Consider the following 21911-nt stretch of genomic DNA (forward strand, 5'->3'; position numbering starts at 1 on the left):
TACATTAAAGAAGATATTCTTGACATCAAAGGGTAGAAATTTAGAAAACAAACTTTGTGTTAAAATTAGATAGAATGTTTACTCAATGTTTTCTAAAATATTAAAACTTTTAGTAAAGGTCACAGGGATAAGGGATGGTGAGTACAATAAGGTCACAAAAGAGGTAAATGATAGATGTGAGAATGACAATGTTACAGTTAATATTTAAGTCTGGCTTTAGCAAGACATGTCAATGCAAATAATGGTCATGGATTTAAAGGGATCAAGTAAAATGTTCGTTTTATGTTTTACACACCTGGCAAGCAAATATTGTCAGACATCAATAATAAAAGGAAAAACAATAAGAAAATAATTGTGGCTGTGGTAATTGAAAAGTGAATGGGACCACCAGCTAAGTTTCTTACTGAAAATAGGGGGTGTTTGAGAGTGGTGAATTTAGTGCTCTCTATGTGTGAGTATGAATAGAATAATTATGGATCTGGCAGCAGAAAGTCCTTTTAGCTGTTGGAGTAATGCAGTAAAATGGTACATAAGATTTTGACAGACCAGCCAAACTGTAAATTAATGTCTGCACTTGTGTGGACTGCACATTCTTTGAATTTGTTGCAATCAAATCGTTCAGGTCCACTCTTCAAGATTGTTTCGTGTGGATTACAAATTTACAGATTCTGAAGAGTTATAGAAAATAGTGAGAAGCCAGGCAGTTCTCATACCTTAATATTCACAGCAATGAAGATGAAACTGCTGCAATTGAGTTTGTCTAATAATGGACAGATCAGTTCTGATGCTTAATAAAAAGGTCAACACAGCGACTCAGTGGTTAGCACTGCTGCCTCAAAGCAGCAGTGACCAAGGCTTGATTTTGCCCTGGGATGATTGCCTGTGAGGAATTTTCACATTCTCTATGTGTGCATGGGCTTCCTCCTGGAACTCTGGTTTTCTCCCACAGTCCAAAGGTTGTGTAAATTGCCCCGTGGTGTAAAGGCTGGGTGGATTAGCTGTAGAAATGCAGGGTTACAGGATCGAGAACAAAGAACATCACAGCACAGGAGCAGACCCTTCACAGCCTTCCACACCTGTGCCTATCCATATCCCCTATCTAAATCTGCTGCCTATCTTTACCTTCTAAGGAACTATATCCCTTTGCTCCCTGTCCATTTCATGCATCTGTCCATAAACATCTTAAATTACACTATCGTTCCTGTCCCAACCACCTCCGCTGGACCTCTTTGCGTAAAGAACTTCCCACGTATATCTCCCCTAAATCTGTCCCCTCTCATTTTGAACTCGTGACCCCTAGTAATTGAGTCACCCACTTTGGGAAAATGTTTCTTGCTATCCACCCTGTCTACACCTCTCATGATTTTGGAGGCCTCAATCAGATCCCCCCTCAAACTCCTTCTTTCCAATGAAAATAATCCTAATTTACTCAACCTCTCCCCATAGCTGGCACCCTCCATACCAGACAACATCCTGGTGAACCTCCTCTGCACCCTCTCCAAAGCATCCACATCCTTTTGGTAATGTGGCGAACAGAAATGTGACCGAACAGTCTTATATATGACTGCCAACTTTCATACTCAATGCCCTGTCCAATCAAGGAAAGCATGCCATATGCCTTCTTGACCACTCTACTGATCTGCACTGCCACCTTCAGGTAACAATGAATCTGAACTCCCAGATCCCTCTGTACAGCAATTTTCCCCAAGACATTTGCATTTACTGTATAGTTCATTCTGGAATTGCATCTTCCAAAATGCATCACCTCATATTTGTCTGGATTGAACTCCATCTGCTATTTCTTTGCCCAACTCTCCAATCGATCTATATTCTGCTGTATTCTCTGACAGTCCCCTTCACTATCTGCTACTCCACCAATCTTAGTGTCATCTGCAAACTTGAGGCAACCTACACCTTCCTCCAAATCATTTATGTATATCACAACAACAGTGCTCCTAGCATGGATCCCTCTGGGACACCACTGGTCACAGTTCTCCATTTTGAGGAGCTCCCTTCCACTACTACTGCTTGTCTCCTATTGTCCAACCACTTCTGTATCCATCTAGGTAGAACACCCTGGAACCCCATCTTCACCTTCTTCATCAGTCTACCATGGGGAACTTTATCAAATGCCTTGCTAAAGTCCATGTATATGACAGCTACATCCCTTCCATCATCAATCAACTTTGTCACCTCTTCAAAGAATTCTATTAGGTTTGTAAGACACGACTTTCTCTGTACAAAACCATGCTATCACTGAAAAGCCCATTTTCTTCCAAATAGCCTATCCCTTAGTATCTTCTCCAGTAGCTTCCCTAGCACTTATGTCAGGCTCACAGGTCTGCAATTGCCTAGATTATCCCTGTTACCCTTCTTAAACAAGGGGACATTAGCAATTCTCCAGTCCTCTGGGACCTCATCCATGTTCAAGGATGCTGCAAACATAACTGTTAAGGCCCCAGCTATTTCCTGTCTCACTTCCCTCAGTAACCTAGGATAGATGCCAACCGGACCAGGGGACTTGTCCACCTTAATGTCTTTTAGAGTACACAACACTTCCTCCCTTCTTATGCCAACTTGACCTAGGGTAATCAAAGATCTATCCATAACCTCAACATGTGCCATGTCCCTCTCCTCGGTGAATACAGATGCAAAGTACTCATTAAGAATCTCACCCATTTTCACTGACTCCACGCATAACTTTCTTCCTTTGTCCTTGAGTGGGCAAACCCTTTCCCTCGTTACCTCTTGCTCCTTATAGATGAATAAAGGACTTTCGGGTTTTCCTTAACCCTGCTCGCTAAGGATATCCAGTAATCCCTTTTTGCCCACTTAATTCCTTGTTTCAGATTGGTCCTACATTCCTGATATTCATCCAAAGCTTCATCTGTCTTCAGTCGCCTAGACCCTATGTGCGCATCCTTTTTCCTCTTAACTAGTCTCACAATTTCACCTGTCAACCTTGGTTCCCCAATCTTGCCATTTCTATCCCTCATTTTCACAGGAACATATTCCACCTGAACACTAATTAACCTCCCTTTAAAAGCCTTCCACTTATCGAATGTGGATTTCTCTTCAAACAGCTGTTCCCACTCTACATTCCCCATCTCCTGACGAGTTTTGGTATAGTTGGCCTTCCCCCAGTTTAGCACTGTTCCTTTAGGACCACTCTCATCCTTTTTCATGAGTTTTCAAAAACTTATGGAATGGTGATCACTATTCCCACTATTTCCCACTGAAACTGCAACCACCTGGTTGAGCACATTTCCTAACACCAGGTCCAGTACGGCCCCTTCTTGAGTTGGACTACTTACATACTGCTCTAGAAAACCCTCCTGGATGCTCCTTACAAATTCTGCACCATCCAGGCCTCTAACACTAAATGAATCCCAGTCAATGTTTGGAAAATTAAAGTCTCCCATTACCACCATCCTGTTGCTGCTACATCTTCCTATGATCTCTCTACGTATTTGTACCTCTATCTCACGTTCGCTGTTGGGAGACCTATAGTACAATCCCAACATTGTTACTGCACCCTTATTTCTGAACTCTGCCTATATTGCCTCACTGCTCAAGTCCTCCATTGTGCCCTCCTTCATTACAGCTGTGATATCTTCTTTGATCAGTAATGGAACGCCTCCACCCTTTTTACCTCCCTCTCTATCCCACCTGATACATCGATATCCTGGAATATTTAGTTGCCAATCATGCCCTTCCCTCAAGTCTCAGTAATAGCAATAACATCTTACTCTCAGGTACAAATCCAAGCCCTAAGTTCATCTGCCTTACCTACTATACTTCTTGCATTAAAACAAATGCACCTCAGACCACCAGTCCCTCTGCGTTCGCCCTCCGCTTCCTGCCTACTCTTCCCCTTAGTCACGCTGACTTCATTATCTAGTTAGGTAGAGGACTAGGTCGGAGTGGGATGTGCTTCAGGGGGTCAGTGTTAATTCAATAGGCAAAATGGCCAGCTTCCACACTGTAGGGATTCCATGATTTGAATCTATGAGGTCGGTAGTCTCAAAGGACAACTGCCAGAAGTGGTAAGCAAAGTCAAATGCCTGTGAGATAGGTCAAATGAGTGGATAAATATGACTATTATATATGCAGCTGGGAAGGCCACTAGAAAATACTAAACCTGGATGAATGTACAGGAGGTTGGTGTCATTGATTGGGAACATGAAGTACAAGCATGGAAGGCAAGAAAATAATGTCATCTCAAACAGTGGGTCTGGGAATGAACATTTCATGAGAAAGAGATCTTAAATCATTGAAATAAATACTGCGAATAGGTCACACAGTAGCAGCCTAGAAGGCAAAATAAAGGATGTAATTTAATAGGGACAAGAAACATTGAGGTCAGATTTTTCCCTGGTTGGGCAGTTGTAGTGCGGAGTTAGAATTGGTAAAGTGCACGGGGACCCTGTGGAATCTCAATTGCAGGATTCCTTCCCTTCTAATCAGGAGATCAAGTTTTCCCTGGACAATTTCATTATGCCTAGAACATTACAAACCTCTCCATAAAAACATTGGAGACTTCAGATAGTTATGATGAAATTAAATAAAATACACAGGGAAACACCGGAGTAATTATTAAATTGATCCCATAGCTAACCCACAACTCTTACCACTTATACCCACATGCTCTAACCGGCAACCCTACCACACCAAATGTTCATCTCAGGACCTAACAAACCTTGGCCCAAACCACTGTATCCCCTCGTCCAGACTCGGACCTACACTAAACTAGATCTGATCTGACCCCATGCCCATGTCACTGCCACCAGACCCAACCTGACACCACTGCAGCCCAATCCGACCATCTGTTCCCTTCTCCCAAACTATCCTGATTCAATCCAACCCCTATCAATCTGCCAGACTCTACCCAAGCCTGTGTTGTTAATCTAAATCTCCTTGATGCAATATCTAACCTCCTTCCTCCACTGCCAAACCAAATTGTTTCCGTCCACCCCGACCCTTACCTGCTCTCTTGTGGCCTTGCGTTATCCACACCCCACCTAGCACACTACCTATTTCGCACCCTATCTCTACCCATTTGTTATCCTGGCATCCAACCTCCCCTTAGCACATTACATTCCTGGCACCCTTATCCTCCTGTCTACTTAGCAGTCAATCCTCACAGCAAGTAAAAAGTGAGGTGTGCAGATGCTGGAGATCAGAGCTGAAAATGTGTTGCTGGTTAAAGCACAGCAGGTTAGACAGCATCCAAGGAACAGGAAATTCGACGTTTCGGGCCAGATGAAGGGTTCTGGCCCGAAACGTCGAATTTCCTGATCCTTGGATGCTGCCTAACCTGCTGTGCTTTAACCAGCAACACATTTTCAATCCTCACAGCAACCCAACATCACCCTTACCTTATTTTTTTTCATACTTGACAGCAGACTGGCTGTCCGAAACATTTATATTTTAGATTACGGCTGCTTACTGCTGTGAAAAGCAGGAATGGTTTGACAGATCTGTGCATCAGAATGGAAGTGCACCTTTGCTTTTCAGAAGGTGGCCTGATCAGAATACTGTTTATGTAGAGCTTCTTTTTCTCATATATAAAAAAAGTGAGTAGCTACTTGTGTGGGATTGCCAGTTACCAGAAAATCTGGCCCTTATTAGAGGAGTAGCATGTGGGCTTGAAGAAAAACTGAAATCAAGATACAAGAATATAATCACCAATTAAAAGCAATTTTGAACATTTTTTGGCTTTGTTGGGAACAAATGTCTGGGATCAATTGGTGTTAAAATTGCTTTAAATGTATTTCACTCACCGAAATGGAAAAGGCACCGACTACAATAGGGACATTCTGGAAGTTAAATAAATGTATATGTAGCTTAAATGATGCCTCAAATGTTAGGTACTTTTCAGTAAGGTCTGTCTTACTAAAATCAAGTTGTCATCAGCATGTTTTACTGGCACCATGAGGAGGACAGATTTAAAGAAATTTTAGGACGTAATTATTTTTTGTGGAGTGAGAGCATTGAATTTGGACACATTGTCATAAATGGGTTAAAAACAGAATTCAAAATTGGAAGTCAAGCTTGTACATTTTTCAGACACACTGGTCATGTGTCAATTTGCATCAGCATTCTTCTTTGGAAAATATTAGCCCCATTGCTAGTCAAATTGGCCTTCACAAAACGATACATTAGCTTCTATAACTGGAGGTGGAGGAATTATGGCTAAGAAATAGCAAGTGGAGTTTAATATAAATAAATCCGAGGCCCCCTTGCATTTTGGAAAGTCAAATCATGGTGAATGGAACAGAGGGATCTTGTAGTTCAGGTTCATAGCTCTCTGAAAGTGGAGTCACAAGTAGACAGGACAGTGAAGGTGGCTTTTGGCACATTGCCTTGACTAATGAAGGCCATCGAGTATAGAAGTTGGGAAGTTATTTTGCAGTTGTACAGGATGTTGGTGAGGCCGCACTTCACTTGGGGTAGTGTGTTCACTTTTGGTCACATTACTATAGGATGTTACTAAACTGGAAAGAGTGCATAGGAAATTTACAAAGATATTGCCTGGACTCAATGATCTGAGTGAATCGGAGAGGTCGGACAAGCTAGGAATTTTGTCTTTAGAGTATTGGAGACTGAGGGGGGGATTCTTATAGAGGTGCATAAGATCATGAGAGGCATGGATAGGGTGAATGCACTCTCTGGAGGACTAAAAGGCATCAGTTTAAGGTTAGAGGGGAAAGAATAAAAGGCAACCTGAGGAACAACCTTTTTTACGTAGAGGGTGGCATGCATTCAGAAAGGGCTACCAGCAGAAGTGGTTGACGCGGAAACATTAATGACATTTAAAAAGCATTTGGACAAACACATGGATAGGAAAGGATTAGAAGGATATGTGCCAAGTGCAGGGAAATGGGATTAGTGCTCTTTGGGGGGGTTTAAACTAACTCTGCAGGGGCATGGGAACCTAGACTGTAGCTTTAGGGTGCAGGACCTCGAGTGTAGGGAGGTTAGGAACATGGCATCAATCTCGAACGAGGGTGCCTGTAAACAGGAAGGTGGCTTGAAGTGTGTATACTTCAATGCGAGAAGTATACGAAATAAGGTAGGTGAACTTGCAGCGTGGGTTGGTACCTGAGATTTCAATGTTGTGGCTATTACGAAGACATGGGTAGAACAGGGACAGGATTGGCTGTTGCAGGTCCCAGGGTTTAAATGCTTTAGTAGGGTCAGAGGTGTGGGTAAAAGAGGGGGAGGTGTGGCATTGCTTGTCAAGGATAGTATTACAGCGGTGGAAAGGACGATGGATGAAGACTCGCCATCTGAGGTAGTTTGGGCTGAGGTTAGAAATAGGAAAGGTGAGGTCACCCTGTTAGGAGTTTTCTATAGGCTTCCTAATAGTCCAAGAGACATAGAAGAAAGGATTGCGAGGATGATTCAGGAGAAGAGTGAAAGTAATAGGGTGGTTGTTATGGGGGAACTTTAACTTTCCAGACATTGAGTGGGAAAGCTATAGCTCGAGTACGTTAGATGGGTTGGTGTTTGTCCAATGTGTGCAGGAGGGTTTCCTGACACAATATGTAGACAGGCCAACAAGAGGTGAGGCCATACTGGATTTGGTTCTGGGTAACGAACCAGGCCAGGTGTTAGAATTGGAGGTAGGTGAGCACTTCGGGGACAGTGACCACAATTCGGTGACTTTTACTCTGGTGATGGAGAGGGAAATGTGTGCACTGCAGAGCAAGAGTTATAGCTGGGGGCAGGGAAATTATGATTTGGTGAGGCATGACTTAGGATGCTTGACTTGGAAAAGTAGACTTCAAGGGAAGGGTGCAATCGATATGTGGAGCTTGCTCAAGGAGCAACCATCGAGTGTCCTTGATAAGTATGTACCTGTCAGGCAGGGAGGAAAGGGTCATGTGAGGGAGCCGTGGTTTAACAAGGAATTGGAATCCCTTGTTAAAGGGAAGAGGGTGGCCTATGTAAAGATGAGGCATGAATGTTCAATTGGGGTGATTGAGAGTTATAAGGTAGCCAGGAAGGATCTAAAGAGAGAGCTAAGAGCAGCAAGGAGGGGACATGAAAAGTCCTTGGTTGGTAGGATTAGGGAAAACCCAAAGGCTTTCTATAGGTATGTCAGGAATAAAAGAATGACTAGTGTAGGAATAGGCCCAGTCAAGGATAGTAGTGGGAAGTTGCACGTGGAGGCTGAAGAGATTGGTGAGACACTGAATGAATACTTTTCGTCAGTATTCACTCAGGAACAGGACATTGTTGCCGATGTGAATATTGAGTCACAATTAATTAGAATGGATGGCTTTGAGGTATGTAGGGAAGAGGTGTTGGAAATTCTGGAAAGGGTGAAAATAGATAAGTCCCCTGGGCCTGATGGCATTTATCCTAGGATTCTCTGGGAAGTAAGGGAGGAGATTGCAGAGCCATTGGCCTTGATTTTTATGTCCTCGTTGTCTACAGGAAAGGTGCCAGAAGATTGGAGGATAGCAATTGTGGTTCCTTTGTTCAAGAAGGGGAGTAGGGATAACCCTAGTAACTATAGGCCGGTGAGTCTCACTTCTGTTGTGGGCAAAGTCTTAGAGAGAATTGTAAGGCATAGGATTTATGAACATCTGGATAGGAATAATGTGATCAAGGATAGTCAGCATGGTTTTGTGAAGGGCAGGTTGTGCCTCACAAACCTTATTGAATTCTTTGAGAAGGTGACTAAGGAGATGGACGAGGGTAAAGCAGTAGATGTGGTGTATATGGATTTTAGTAAGGCGTTTGATAAGGTTCCCTATGGTAGGCTACTGCAAAAAATACAGAGGTATGGCATTGAGGGTGAGTTGGAGGTTTGGATTAGGAATTGGCTGGCTGGAAGGAGACAGAGGGTAGTAGTTGATGGTAAAGGTTCATCTTGGAGTGCAATCACCAGCGGTGTTCCGCAAGGATCTGTTTTGGGACCACTGCTATTTGTGACCTGAAGGAGGGGCTAGAAGGTTGGGTGAGCAAGTTTGTGGATGATACGAAAGTCAGTGGAGTTGTTGACAGTGAGGAAGGATGTGGCAGGTTACAGCAGGATATAGATAAGCTGCAGAGCTGGGCAGAAAGGTGGCAAACAGAGTTCAATGTAGCTAAGTGTGAAGTGATTCTCTTTGGTAAGAGTAACAAGAAGATGGAGTACATGTACACAGATCTCTGAAAGTTGCCACCCAGGAAAATAGTGCTGTGAAGAAGGCATATGGCATACTGGCATTTATTGGTAGAGGAATTGAGTTCCGGAGTCCTGAGGTCACGTTGCAATTGTATAAGACTCTGGTGTGGCCACATCTGGAGTACTGTGTGCAGTTTTGGTCGCCATACTATAGGAAGAATGTGGAGGCACTGGAATTGGTGCAAAGGAGGTTTACCAGGATGTTGCCTCGTATTGTAGGAAGATCGTATGAGGAAAGGCTGAGGCACTTGGGGCTGTTTTCAGGTTTAGGGGTGACTTGATAGAGGTGTACAAGATGATTAGGGGTTTAGATAGGGTTGACCATGAGAACCTTTTTCCACGTATGGAATCAGCTATTACAAGGGGGCATAGCTTTAAATTAAGGGGTGGTAGGTATAGGACTGATGTTAGGGGTAGATTCTTTACTCAGCGAGTCATGAGTTCATGGAATGCCCTGCCAGTACCAGTGGTGGACTCTCCCTCTTTATGGGCATTTAAACGGGCATTGGATAGGCATATGGAGGATAGTGGATTAGTGTAGGTTAGGTGGGCTTGGGTCGGCGCAACATCGAAGGCCAAAGGGCCTGTACTGCGCTGTATTTTTCTATGTTCTATGTTCTAAGTATGGACAGACATTTTGGTTGGCATGGACCAGTTTGGGCCAAAGGGCCTGTCTCCATGCTGTAGGATTCTATGACTCGATGGTACTTCTTATGCAGTAATCAATGGCAATGAGGTTTGTGAAGTAAATGTCTCAGATAAAAGTATTGAAATAGTTTTCTTTTGGAGTAAAATCATTAACAGGGATGTGGGAATGTTTAATGTAGAACACAAACAGATCAGCCTTGATATATCTGCTCCTGTTCAGCGTGCACTCCGCCTATTCACAATATAAGTTATTATAGCATTAATTTCCTTTCCTGGTAGCCCCCGGACCTTACTCTCACCGCTGTCAGTGCTGCTGCAAAATCCCATGAGTTAAGTTTTTCAAGGATTAATTTACCTACCTGGCAGTCCCCTGGTCATCACTCTCACCACTCCTGCTGCGGCTGCAAATATGGAGATTGCTGATCCCACCAGGTAAGTTTTTAAAAGGATTAATTTACTTTCCTGGCATCCGCCTAGTCCTCCCTCTCACTGTTCCTTTTCCTGCTGCAAAAATGGACGCCACTGATCCCACAAGATAAGGTATTAAAGGATTAATTTACCTTCCAGACAGTCCCCAGTCTTTGCTCTCATCTCTCCTGCTGCTGCTGCTGAAAAAATGGAGGGATGGGAGGTATGGGATGCAGGGAAATCCTGGATATATAATTGACCATCCGAAAGAAAACAGCAAATGCTAGTGGATGGAAAGTATTCCAACTAGAGGTCAGTGACCAGTGGTGTCCTGCAGGGATCTGTTCTCAGGTCTCTGCTTTTTGTAGCTTTTATAACTGACTCGGATGAAGAAGTGGAAGGGTGTGTTAGTACGCTTGCCGATGACACAAAAGTCTGTAGTGTTGTATACTGTGTTGAGGGCAGTTGCAGGCTACAAGACATTGATAGGATGCAGAGCTGAGCTGAGAAGTGGCCGATGAAGTTCAACCTGGATGAATGTGAAGTGATTCATCTTGGAAGGTCAAATTTGAATGACAGGGTTAAAGACAGGATTCTTGGCAGTGTGGAGGAACAGCAGGATCTTGCGGTCCATCTAGATAGATCTCTTAAAGTTGCCCCCCAAGTTGACAGAAATAGAATACAGAACAATACAGCACAGAACAGGCCCTTCGGCCCATGATGTTGTACCGAACATTTGTCCTATCTTAAGCACCTATCCATGTATCTATCCAATTGCCGCTTAAAGATCACCAATGATTCTGACTCTGCCACTCCCACAGGCAGCGCATTCCATGCCCCCACCACACTCTGGGTAAACAACCTACCCCTGACATTCCCCCCTATACCTTCCACTCTTCATCTTAAATTTATGTCCTCTTGTAACACTCTGTTGTACCCGGGGAAAAAAATCTCTGATAGGGTTGTTAAGAAGGCATATGGTGTTTTGGCTTTCATTAATAGGGGGAATTAGGAGCCGCGAAGTTTTGCTTCAAACTCTATAGTTAGAACACACTTGTATTTTGTGTCCAGTTCTGGTCGGCTCATTACAGGAAGGATGTAGATGCTTTAGAGAGGATGCAGAGGAAATTTACCAGGAGGGCTTGTCTTATGAAGAATGGTTGAGAGAGTTAGGGATTTTCACACTGGAGAGAAGAAGGAAGAGAGACCGGAGAGATGCATACAAGGTAATGAGAGGCATAGACAGAGTAGATAGCCAGAGATTTTTCCCCAAGGCAGAAACAGCTGTCAACGGGGTCATAATTTTAAGGTGATTTCATGAAGGTATTGGGAAGATGTCAGAGATAGGTTCTTTATGCAGAGTGTGGTAGGTGCGTGGAATGCACTGTCAGAGGTGGTAGTAGAGTCAAAGACATTAGGGACATTTAAGTGACTGCTGGGCTACCACATGGATGGCAGTAAATTGAGGGGTGTATAGGTTAAGTTGAACTTAGATCAAGATAAATGCTAGGCATAATATTGTGGGCCGAAGGGTCTGAACTGTGCTGTACCGTTCTACGTTCTATACTGTTGGATGTTGATAAAGGCTTGAGGGGCTGGATTGTCTACTTTTGCTCATATTTCTTATGTTTATATGAAAACCTTAAAATGAACAAACGTCCAGTTCAGGCAGTGTCTTCCGTAGCTGAATTACTCACTGCAGGGAAAAGGCTTAATCTTGTATCATTTTCGCTTCTTTGCTAATCATTTTAAATCTGCCCTCTGTTCTTGATTTTAGCACAAGCGACCCCAACATCCATCAGAGCTCCTCCCAGCCTTCTTTTCTCTAAGAAAAATAGTATTAACTTCACCAATGTAAGCTCATAACTGAAGTTACTCATCACTGGCACTAATATTCGATATGATGTCAGCTAACCCTTTTAGATATTTATCGCTTTATACAACAGAATCAGAAACAGAATAAATAGTTTTGGTGCCCTCTCCAATGTCTTCACATCCTTTCTAAACTCAAAGTCACGTGGGAAGACTGGTGAACTAATTTCAGTTTTATCATTAAAGCTATTTTCTCCAGTATTGTAATCATGATAATGTGAAATCATCTCTGAACAGCATGTCCACATGCCAAGTCATCAGCCTTTTTTCACAACTTAAGGTTGATGGCTGATCTCAAGGAAGTCAGAGGAAAGGGAGGACACTGAAAGACTCGTTGACAAGGGAATAAATTAAATATGGATCTTGCTGATAATCCTCATATAATGATATGGACAACATCTCACACCCCAAACCACATGTAGTCAGGGATACTCTGCATAAACTCTGCTGAGTAGAAGCGGCAAAAGCTGAGAGAGAGTTTGTGGAACTCTGGTAAGTTTAGTGTTACGATGCTCAAAATTACTGTTGTGCAGAAACGTCTCAAAATGGCTTTTTAGAATCTATACAAAAAGCAGCTAGAGATTCCCATATCTACTACATTTGTGCCTCTTGAAAAAGTTCAACTGTTTTTTGGGACCTCACTTGCCTTTTGCAAATCTACACTGGTTCTCTCAGATGAACTCACATTTGTCCAAATACATAACCACACTGTCCTCAATAACAGATTCCAGGATCTTCCCACAATGGAATGAGATTACAGGTTGAAAATCTCAACCTTTCACTATTTTATCCATCTCAAAGAATACAGTGTCAAAAACAGATTTCCAATTTTCCAACTTTCCACAGCTAAATGTATACTTCCATTTCACAGCCACACCAGAAACTCTCTCATTTATATCTATGGATTGATGTCCACAGCAGGACTCACACCTGTACTCACCCAGAGTTCACAACTTAATCAGGTCTCCTACACACATGCCTGCACACCCACTGGTTTGTAATCCAGAGTAGGACTCCCAGCCTCCATCTGGATGAATAGATAAGCTGGCTTGTATTGAATATACCTAACGTCTTGCTTTAAAGCAGATAACATCTTGATTCTCAAGAGTTTTAGTCGGAAACGGGAATGTTTGAGAGCAGTTAAGTTCTCAGCTAACAGGATGGTTGAAACTCTGGCGTGAGTTTCAGTGTGGCTGCTGTGTAACTGGGGAAGCTTCCACTTTTGATCTATTGAATACATTAGGCAGGATTAAGTTCATCTGAGGAGCAGTGCATTACCAAATAAAACTCATAAGGGAACAGTTCAGCATTCTCATAAATATCTCCGTACTCTTCATGTACGATCAAATATTATCTTACATGAGTATTTGTGCCAATCTGTTTTTGAACAGCAAAATCCCCACCAAGAACATAGAGATAAATAATTTGTTAATCTGTTTGTGCTGGTGTTGCTTGAAGAACAAATGAGAAGTACTAGCAAAATTTTCTCCCAGTCCTCAAACTGTGGTGAAATATTCAAAACTCAGCAAAGCAGAATGACATGGATAAGTGATGGGGAACTGAGACTGACCAGCTCATATTCACTGTGTTGTCACGTGAAATGGGATCCAGCAAGAGTTAGCAACTTCTCAAAGTCAACTTTGAATGTGGAGGAGGTTGTGCTCGAGCAGGTGGGAAAAGAAGCAAGCCACACTTACTTCAGCTTTGTCTCTTGACTGACATCCTTCAGGGTAATGTTTTCAAGCTTCGACTCCCTCTGAATTTCACCTTTTTTTTCAGCCAACTGACGATTAAGTTGTTCCAAAGCAATAAGCTGTCTAGGATATTGAGAAGTTTAGTCAAAGACTTTTCTACACTGTTAGCAGGCAGCGTCATCCTAAAATTCTCTACAGAAACTCTTCACTCTTATGGTTTACAAAATCGAATGGTTCCTAAGAAGGCTGGGTGTGACCATGGCTAGAAATGTAATGCCTGCAAAGTGAAAAGTCCAAGTAGTACTACTATTCAAAACTCCACGCACAAGTGGTTGACAAAGAGGCAGAAATCCAGGCTTGAGGAGTCGGAGATTGTGGTGCTCAGCCTGGAGTCACTTTGCGGTTAGCCTGACATTGACCCAGCCATGCAGGAGGCAAACAAAGAGAGGACTGGGCCGCAGAGGGACCTGCAACCTGTTTGGCCAAACAATCTGGTTTGTGGAGCTGTGGATTTTGTGGGCCACATTTACATATGTTGTGGGAAGTTTGACTTACTTTTTAGTTATTTAAAGAACCTGCTGCGGTTTTGCCTGCTCTTCAGCCTCAACTTCCTTATTGTTCTGCATCCAATGGAAGATGGGGGTGACTTAATCGTATGCCTGTATCTGTGTTTGGCTAAAGTAGCCATCTGGCAACAGGCCACGGAGTAGGTTGTCATTTTAAATTGCCCTGCCTCTCTTCCACCGTTACAACTGTGCCTGGGTAGAGAGTCATAGAGAGGTACAGCATGGAAACAGACCCTTCAGCCCAACTCGTCCATGTCAACCAGATGTTCTTAGCTAATCTAGTCCCACTTGGCAGCACTTGGCCCATATCCTTTTAAACACTTCCTTTTCACATTGCCATGCAGATGCCTCTCAAATGTTGTATTTGTACCAGCTTGTACCGCTTCCTGTCAGCTCATTCTATATACATACCAATCTCTGCCTGAAAAAATTGTCCACTGTTCCTTTTTAAACTTTTCCTCTCTCATCCTAAACCCATGCCCTCTAGCTCTCAACTCCCCCAAACCTGACAACATCTTTGTAAGTCTTTCCTGACCCCTTTCAAGTTTCACAACATCCGTGGAGAGGGAACATACTTCAATCACTGGTGGTCTTGAAGCATTTACTGATAGGTGGGCACCACAAGGGATGCAGTGAGTTGTTTGTGGGTGGAATGAACTGCCAAAGGAAGTGGTGTATGCAGGTACAGTTAAAAAATTTAAATACTATTTGGATAAGTACATGAATAGAAAAGGTTTGGAGGGATATGGATCAAACACAAGCAAGTGGGACTAGTTTAGTTTGGGAACATGGTCGGTGTGGGCTAGTTGGACTGAACAGTCTGTTTCCATGCTGAATGTAGCATATTTCCAAATAATTTTAATTTAGCTCCCTCCTATCATTGCACTGTCTCGCAGTATTTCAATCTTGTTAATTAGCTGATTTCTTAAATTGGTGTTGAGACTTATTTCTTTAAAAATTGAGAGCTCTGTTCTTGAGTGTCACATGATAGTGTCCCCTCCTATAGGCCACAAGATTCCATCTGTTGCAGATGTGTCATATCATGTTGAACAGGTAATTACAAACAGAAGTTGTGTTATTCTCCGATAGGTAGTTGATTTATAGATAAGGAAAGGATCCAGAAGGGAATGGTGGAAACTTATTTTTGTGTTAATCTACAGATTTACAATCAAACATTTGTGAGTCTTTCAAAGTGTTTTGCTACCTAATTCAAGATCTTGATATTTGTCGATAAAACTGCACTCAATGTTTCTTCCAGGTTGTGTTGAACATGAAGGAGTACTGAAGGAGGACGGTAGGTAATAATCAGTAGACCTGCTGTACAGTATTTAAACTCATAAAATGAGGCATCGCGAGGTTCAGAGTCAATATTGAGCAGTCCCACAGTGAATGTTGCTCATGTTTATGCCACTGTTGTTGTATGAATACCCAGCATGGTGGTGGAGGAGTCTGGGATGTAGCTGAAACATATTGTTCGGTATGTCAGACCGTCAGTTCATGATGTATGGGGCAGCTGTCAACATTTTTGTCCATATCCTCAGACAAAAGAGAAGAGGATTACGCAGAGTCAGCTGTGGCTGCTTTTGTTGCATCTGAATGAAAAGATTTGATTGAAACTGAAACTCTAACAATATTATTAGGTGTTTGGTACCACTTCATGGCTATCCTGGCCATTAAAAAGGGCAGATAATGCTTAACCAAAATATTTTTCAATTGAGGATGGTGAGAAACTGGAACTCACTGCCTGCAAGGGTGATAGAGGCAGCTACATTCATAACATTTACGTACACTTGCAATGCTAAAGCATATGCACTGTGGGCCATGTTTGAGGGTTTGAGCTATACGGAGAGGCTGAATAGGCTGGAGCTGTTCTTCCTGCAATGTCGGAGGCTTTATAGAGATTTATAAGCTCATGAGGGGCATGGAAAGGGTAAATAGACATGGTCTTTTCCCTGGGGATGGGGAGTCCAGAACTAGAGGGTATAGGTTTAGGATGAATGGGGAAAAAACTTAAATGGGACCTAAGGGACAATTTTTTCACACAAAGGATGGCGTGTGGATGGAATGAACTGCCAGAGGAAGTGGTACAAGCTGGTACAATTACAACATTTAAGAGGCATCTGGATGGATGTATGAAGAGGAAGGGTTTAGAGGGATTTGGGCCAAGCACTGGCAAATGGGATATGATTAGTTTGGGGTATCTGGTCAGCATGTTGGATTGAAGGGCCTGTTTCCATGCTGTACATCTCTATGACATAATAACTCTAAGTGCTGGAAAACTGAATTAGAATTGTAATGTTTTTGACCTACACAGACTTGATGGGCCAAAGGTGCTTTCTCTGAGGGGTAGATCTCTCTGATTCAAAATCTAACCACCTTGCTGTGTCCCTGCTGTAGACAACACTGGATAAGAAGGCAGATTTCTTTCCATAAAAGGATATTAATAAATCAAATTGTTGTTTTTAACAAAGATTTAAAGTGCTGTGCTCATTACAGATACTAGCATTTCAATGCATGCTTATTTAATCAATGAAATTAAAATTCCATTGAGGGGAGTCCTGGCTTCTAGATTTACTGAAACGAAAGTAAAATACTGCAGATTGCAAAAATCTGAAATGAAAGCAGAAAATGTTGGAAAACGGTAGGTGGTGGAAAAATAGGAATGTTACTGGACTTTTAATCTAAGTAATCTAATGTTCCAGTCCCACCCAATTTAGAATTAAAACCTGGTATAATGATAGCAATGTAACAACTGTTGATTCTTAATAAAACCCATCTGGTTCATAGATGTCCTTTAGGAAAGGAAATCTGCAAATGTGCCATCCTTACTATGGTCCACACATGACTCCAGAACCACAATAATTTGGTTGTCTCTTGACTGCCTTCTGAAATGGTTGACTCAGTCAGTTAATCAGCTCAAGCGCAATTAAGGATGGACAATAAATGCTGGTTCAACCTACGATGCCAACATCCCATCAACTAACATAAATAAAAAGAGCAGGTCTAGCACTACCTGTGAAGAAAGAAATAGAATTAATATGTTGCAATGATTTTTGCCTTTCCTTTCATTTCTGATTCATAATTCTGTTTTCTGTTTGTTTTTTTACTTTATTTGTCCTTTCTCATATTTCTTAATTTATAAATGTTCACTTATATAATTAATGCAGAAAGACATCGTGAAGTGCTTGCATCGTCAGCCAAAGTGGAGCAGTTCTTTTTTGATTATGCTTTCTCTACAATCAAGAGGGTCGTCCATTAAGAGAAAACTGAGTGAATTACGTCTATGCTCTGGGTGTAGGTATGCTCACTGAGCTGGAAGGTTCATTTTCAGACATTTTGTTATCATACTAGGTAACTTCTTCAGTGAGCCTCTGGACGAAGCACTGCTGATGTTTCCTGCTTTCTATTTATATGTTTGGGTTTCCATGGGTTGGTGACATCATTTCCTGTTCTTTTTCTCAGGGGGTGGTAAATGGGGTCCAAGTCAATGTGGTATCATGGTAGCCCACAAATCCACCAATACACTAAAACAGCAACTAATGAACTTGAAAGACCCTATACAGACAACAAGCAAAACTAATGTCATTTTCAAAATATTGTAACAAACACTACATTGGACAAAGAGGCAGAAAACTAGCCATCAGGATACCTGAACATCAGCTAGCCACAAAATGACATGACCATCTCTCACTAGTATCCTTACATACAGATTAGGGAGGACATCACTTCAACTGGGACAACACATCCATTCGAGGACGAGCCAAACAGAGACACGCACGAGAATTCCTAAAAGTATGGCATTCGAACTGGAACTCTATCAACAAACAGATTGACTTGAACCCCATTTACCAATCCGTAAGTAAAATAAAAGGAAATGACATCAACACAGGAAATAACATCACCAACCCAAGGAAACCCAAACATATAAATAGAAAGCAGGAAACATCAGCAGTGTTTCATCTGGAGGCTCACTGAAGATATTACCTAGTATGGTAACGAAACGTTGAAATTGAACCTTCCAGCTCAGCAAGTAAACCATCCAGAACCTCAACCTGAGCTACAAATCTTCTCAGAACTTGCTAAAGTCCATGTTCCCTGGAGTTCAGAAGGACATTAGATGATGCCACTGAAATTTACATGATTACTTTCCTGGGCAGGGTATCTGGAAAATGGGGAGAAAGGAGTAGATAAGGGACTCCTTGTTTAGGATGGAGATGAGGAGAATTTATTTTCCACAGTTTGTGAATCTTTAGAATTCATTACACCAGAGAGTTGTGGATTCTCGGTGAAAATACATTTAAGGCTAGGATAGCCATGATTTTGGTCTCAAGAAATTCAGGAATATGGGGAGTGGACAGGAAAGCAGAGTTGAAACCACAATCATATTGAATGGTCGTGTAGGCTGACAGATATATGATTTACTCCAATTCCTTTTCCTTACATGCTTATTTTCAGATCAAGTGCCTTTTTTGAAAGGATGATCTGATTTATCTCCCTTCCTACGTGAACTTTCCTGTGCACCATTACCTCAACCTTTACCTTAACAGGTAGAAGCCAGTTTTGCACAAATCCCTTACAATGACACACAGAGACAAATCATGGCTCCCCTCTTTACCTGGTGGAGACCCATTTTTCCACTTCATGTTTAGGTAACAAGCCAGTCCCAGGAGGCCTTAATTTCAAACCTGGCTCCATTTTCAATTTGTCTCCAGGATGAAGTAAAGCTGCCGAGAAAGATAGATTTACAGATGAAAGACAACTCTTCAAATTTGATGTCAACAGTATTTTCCACTGTAACATTACACCAATAACTTGTAAAGATAGTAAAACATGCCAAAATGCTTCACAAGAGTTATCATCAACAGCTGTATAAGGACATAAGAGGGTGATCACCAATAGCAAGGTCAAAAAGTTGTTTTTTTAAAAGATGCTTCTTAAAACTAAGTGGAGAGAGTTTGAGGGGTTTACTGAGAGAACTCCTACAGCTCACAATAGTTGATGGCACATTTACCAGACATGGTGTGTGAAAATCAGGGTAACCAGAAGCCAAGATAGATTGACGAGTGTAGGAATGTTGGGGGGTGAACTGGTCTTGGAATACATGAGATAAAATATGGGCAGTAGGGTTTCGAAGGAACTTAGAATTTAGGGAGTTTGTGGGGACAAAGATAGGAAGCCAGTCAAGAGTATGACAGAATTGTGAAATCTAGGGGGTCAGAGGAATGGAGTGAGGATTTCAGCAGTTATGATATGGAGACAGAACCTCTGTACTTGTAACACAGTAAAATTACACCTCTCAAAATTAATCCCAATGGTTCCTAGTTGAAATGTGTGGTGCTGGAACAGCACAGTAGGTCAGGCAGCATCCAAGGAGCAGGAGAGTTGACGTTTCGAGCATAAGTTCTTCATCAAATGGAGGTAAGGTATCTGGGAATGCGATATGTAGATGGAGGTGGGGGGTGATGGTGATAGGTCAGAAAGGAGAGTGGAAAGAGATATATGGGAAGGAAGATGGACAGGTAGGACAGTTCAAGAAGGTAGTGCCAAATTGGAAGGTTAGATCTGGGATAAAGTGGGGTGAGGGGAAATGAAGAAACTGATGAAATCGAGATTGATCCCTACTCTTGTACCAAATCACAATCCCTTGCATTTATCCAGATTGAACTCCCACTGCCATTTTTCTGCCCATTGACCTGTTTGATCAGGATCCTTTTGTAATCTTGGAAAACCTTCTTCACTGTCTACTATGTCACCAATGTTGGTGTCATCCGCAAACTTACTAACCATGCCTTCTATATTCTCATCCAAATCATTTAATATAAATTACAAACAAAAGAGGACCCAGAACACATTGATATCTTCAGAAAATCAACCAGGAAACAATCAGGGTCACCTTTACAATTCACTCAGATAAAGGCAGTAATACTTATGATTTAGCTTTTTTTATTTTCTGAGATTCTAAGAGCTGATAAAGGAGGTTAGGCAGGGAGCTTCTGAATATTCAAATTGTAGAATCAACAGCCAGATTCCTTTTTCTCAGAAAACTAATCCAAATTCTGACCAATCCATGACAAACTGACTGTCTCATCCATGAGTAAATGATTGGTGGAGATGGAGCCCAAAGATATAGATATATATCTATATAGATATATATATATCTATATATAAACATACCAACCTCCTTCCTCAACTGAGGATTCCTCACCACCACGTTTTGCAGGGCCCTCAGCCACGTCCAACCCATCTCCCACACTTCAGCCCTCACTCCTCCTTTCCCACTCATAACAGTGAAAGGGACCCCTAGTTCTCACTTACCAGCCTTCACCAGTATCAAATGAAATCCTCTCCCTTTTTTTGTCAGCCTTACCTAGTGATTGTTCCTCTGGAAACCTTGGTCCAATCCTTGCCCACTCCTAACACCACCCTGTGGTACTTTCCCCTGCAATCACAGGTGTAAATCCCACCTGTTTATTTCCTCACTATCCAAGGTCCAGACACACCTTCAAGATGAAACCTGCTCTTCATTCAATCTAGTCTATTGTATTCACTGCTCATAATGTGGTCTCCTCTACAGTGGAGAAATGAAATGTGGACTGGGCGACTGCTTTGCGGAACACCTTTGTCCTGTCTGCAAAAATGACCTCCAGCTTCCTATTGCCAGCCACTTCAACACATCACTGTGCTCCCTGACCAAGATCTCTGCCTTGGGCTTGCTGCAATGTTCCAACAAAGTTCAACACAAGCTGGAATAACAGCAAGTCATTTCCTGCTTGGGGATCCTGCAGCCTTCAGGGCTCAACATTGAGTTCATTAAGTTTAGGGCCTGGGCACCTTCTCCCATGTCTTTGCCTTAACCCTGACACACCAGGCCTTTGTCTTCATGTGGGCTGCTACGACAACAAACTCATTGTCAGCTACTAATTGCTCCAATTAGCAGCTATGGATTTTGCCAGGCTCAGTTATATCCAATCATAATCTGCCCTACTTTTCTGTCTGTCTGTCTGTCTGTCTGTCTCTCTCTCTCTCTGGGCTCATCTCCACCAATCTTATGTTCTTACCTCCCAACCTCCCAACATAGCTTCAGCATATATGCCAACCTTTTCCAAGCTACAATCAGATCTGAACAAGAGTCACTGGACCCAAAATGTTAACTGTGCTTTCTCTCCATAGATGCAGCCAGACCTGTTGAGTTATTCCAGTAACACTACGGACAATTTAGCATGGCCAATTCACCTAACCTGCACATTTTTGGACTGTGGGAGGAAACCGGAGCACCCGGAGGAAACCCACGAAGACACGGGGAGAATGTGCAAACTCCACACAGTCTGAGGCAGGAATTGAACCCAGGTCTCTGGCGCTGTGAGGCAGCAGTGCTAACCACTGTGCCGCTTTATTCATGGTCACATGTTCTAAAGTATAGTGAAAAGCTTAGTTTACGAGCAGTACAGGCAAATCATAGTAAGCAAGGACATACAGATCATAGAATAGAAAAAATACTTAGGTGCATTCAGGTTATGTTGCATCGGGTGTGCACCAAGCAAG

General features: G+C 42.3%; 1 protein-coding gene across 1 annotated transcript in view; it reads right to left on the reverse strand.

Annotated features, from left to right (window-relative positions):
• LOC132822041 (uncharacterized) overlaps window positions 1-21911 on the reverse strand; it is a 63813-nt gene that overhangs the window by 11217 nt on the left and 30685 nt on the right. Inside the window, exons 4-5 of the mRNA XM_060835048.1 lie at window positions 18985-19093; window positions 13807-13926 (exon numbers count right to left, since the gene is read on the reverse strand). Of these exons, the coding sequence (XP_060691031.1) occupies window positions 13807-13926; window positions 18985-19093 (229 nt within the window). The remainder of the gene's footprint in view (window positions 1-13806; window positions 13927-18984; window positions 19094-21911) is intronic.

This window comes from Hemiscyllium ocellatum, chromosome 14 (assembly GCF_020745735.1).
Source record: "Hemiscyllium ocellatum isolate sHemOce1 chromosome 14, sHemOce1.pat.X.cur, whole genome shotgun sequence".
In the NCBI taxonomy this organism is placed as follows: domain Eukaryota; kingdom Metazoa; phylum Chordata; class Chondrichthyes; order Orectolobiformes; family Hemiscylliidae; genus Hemiscyllium; species Hemiscyllium ocellatum.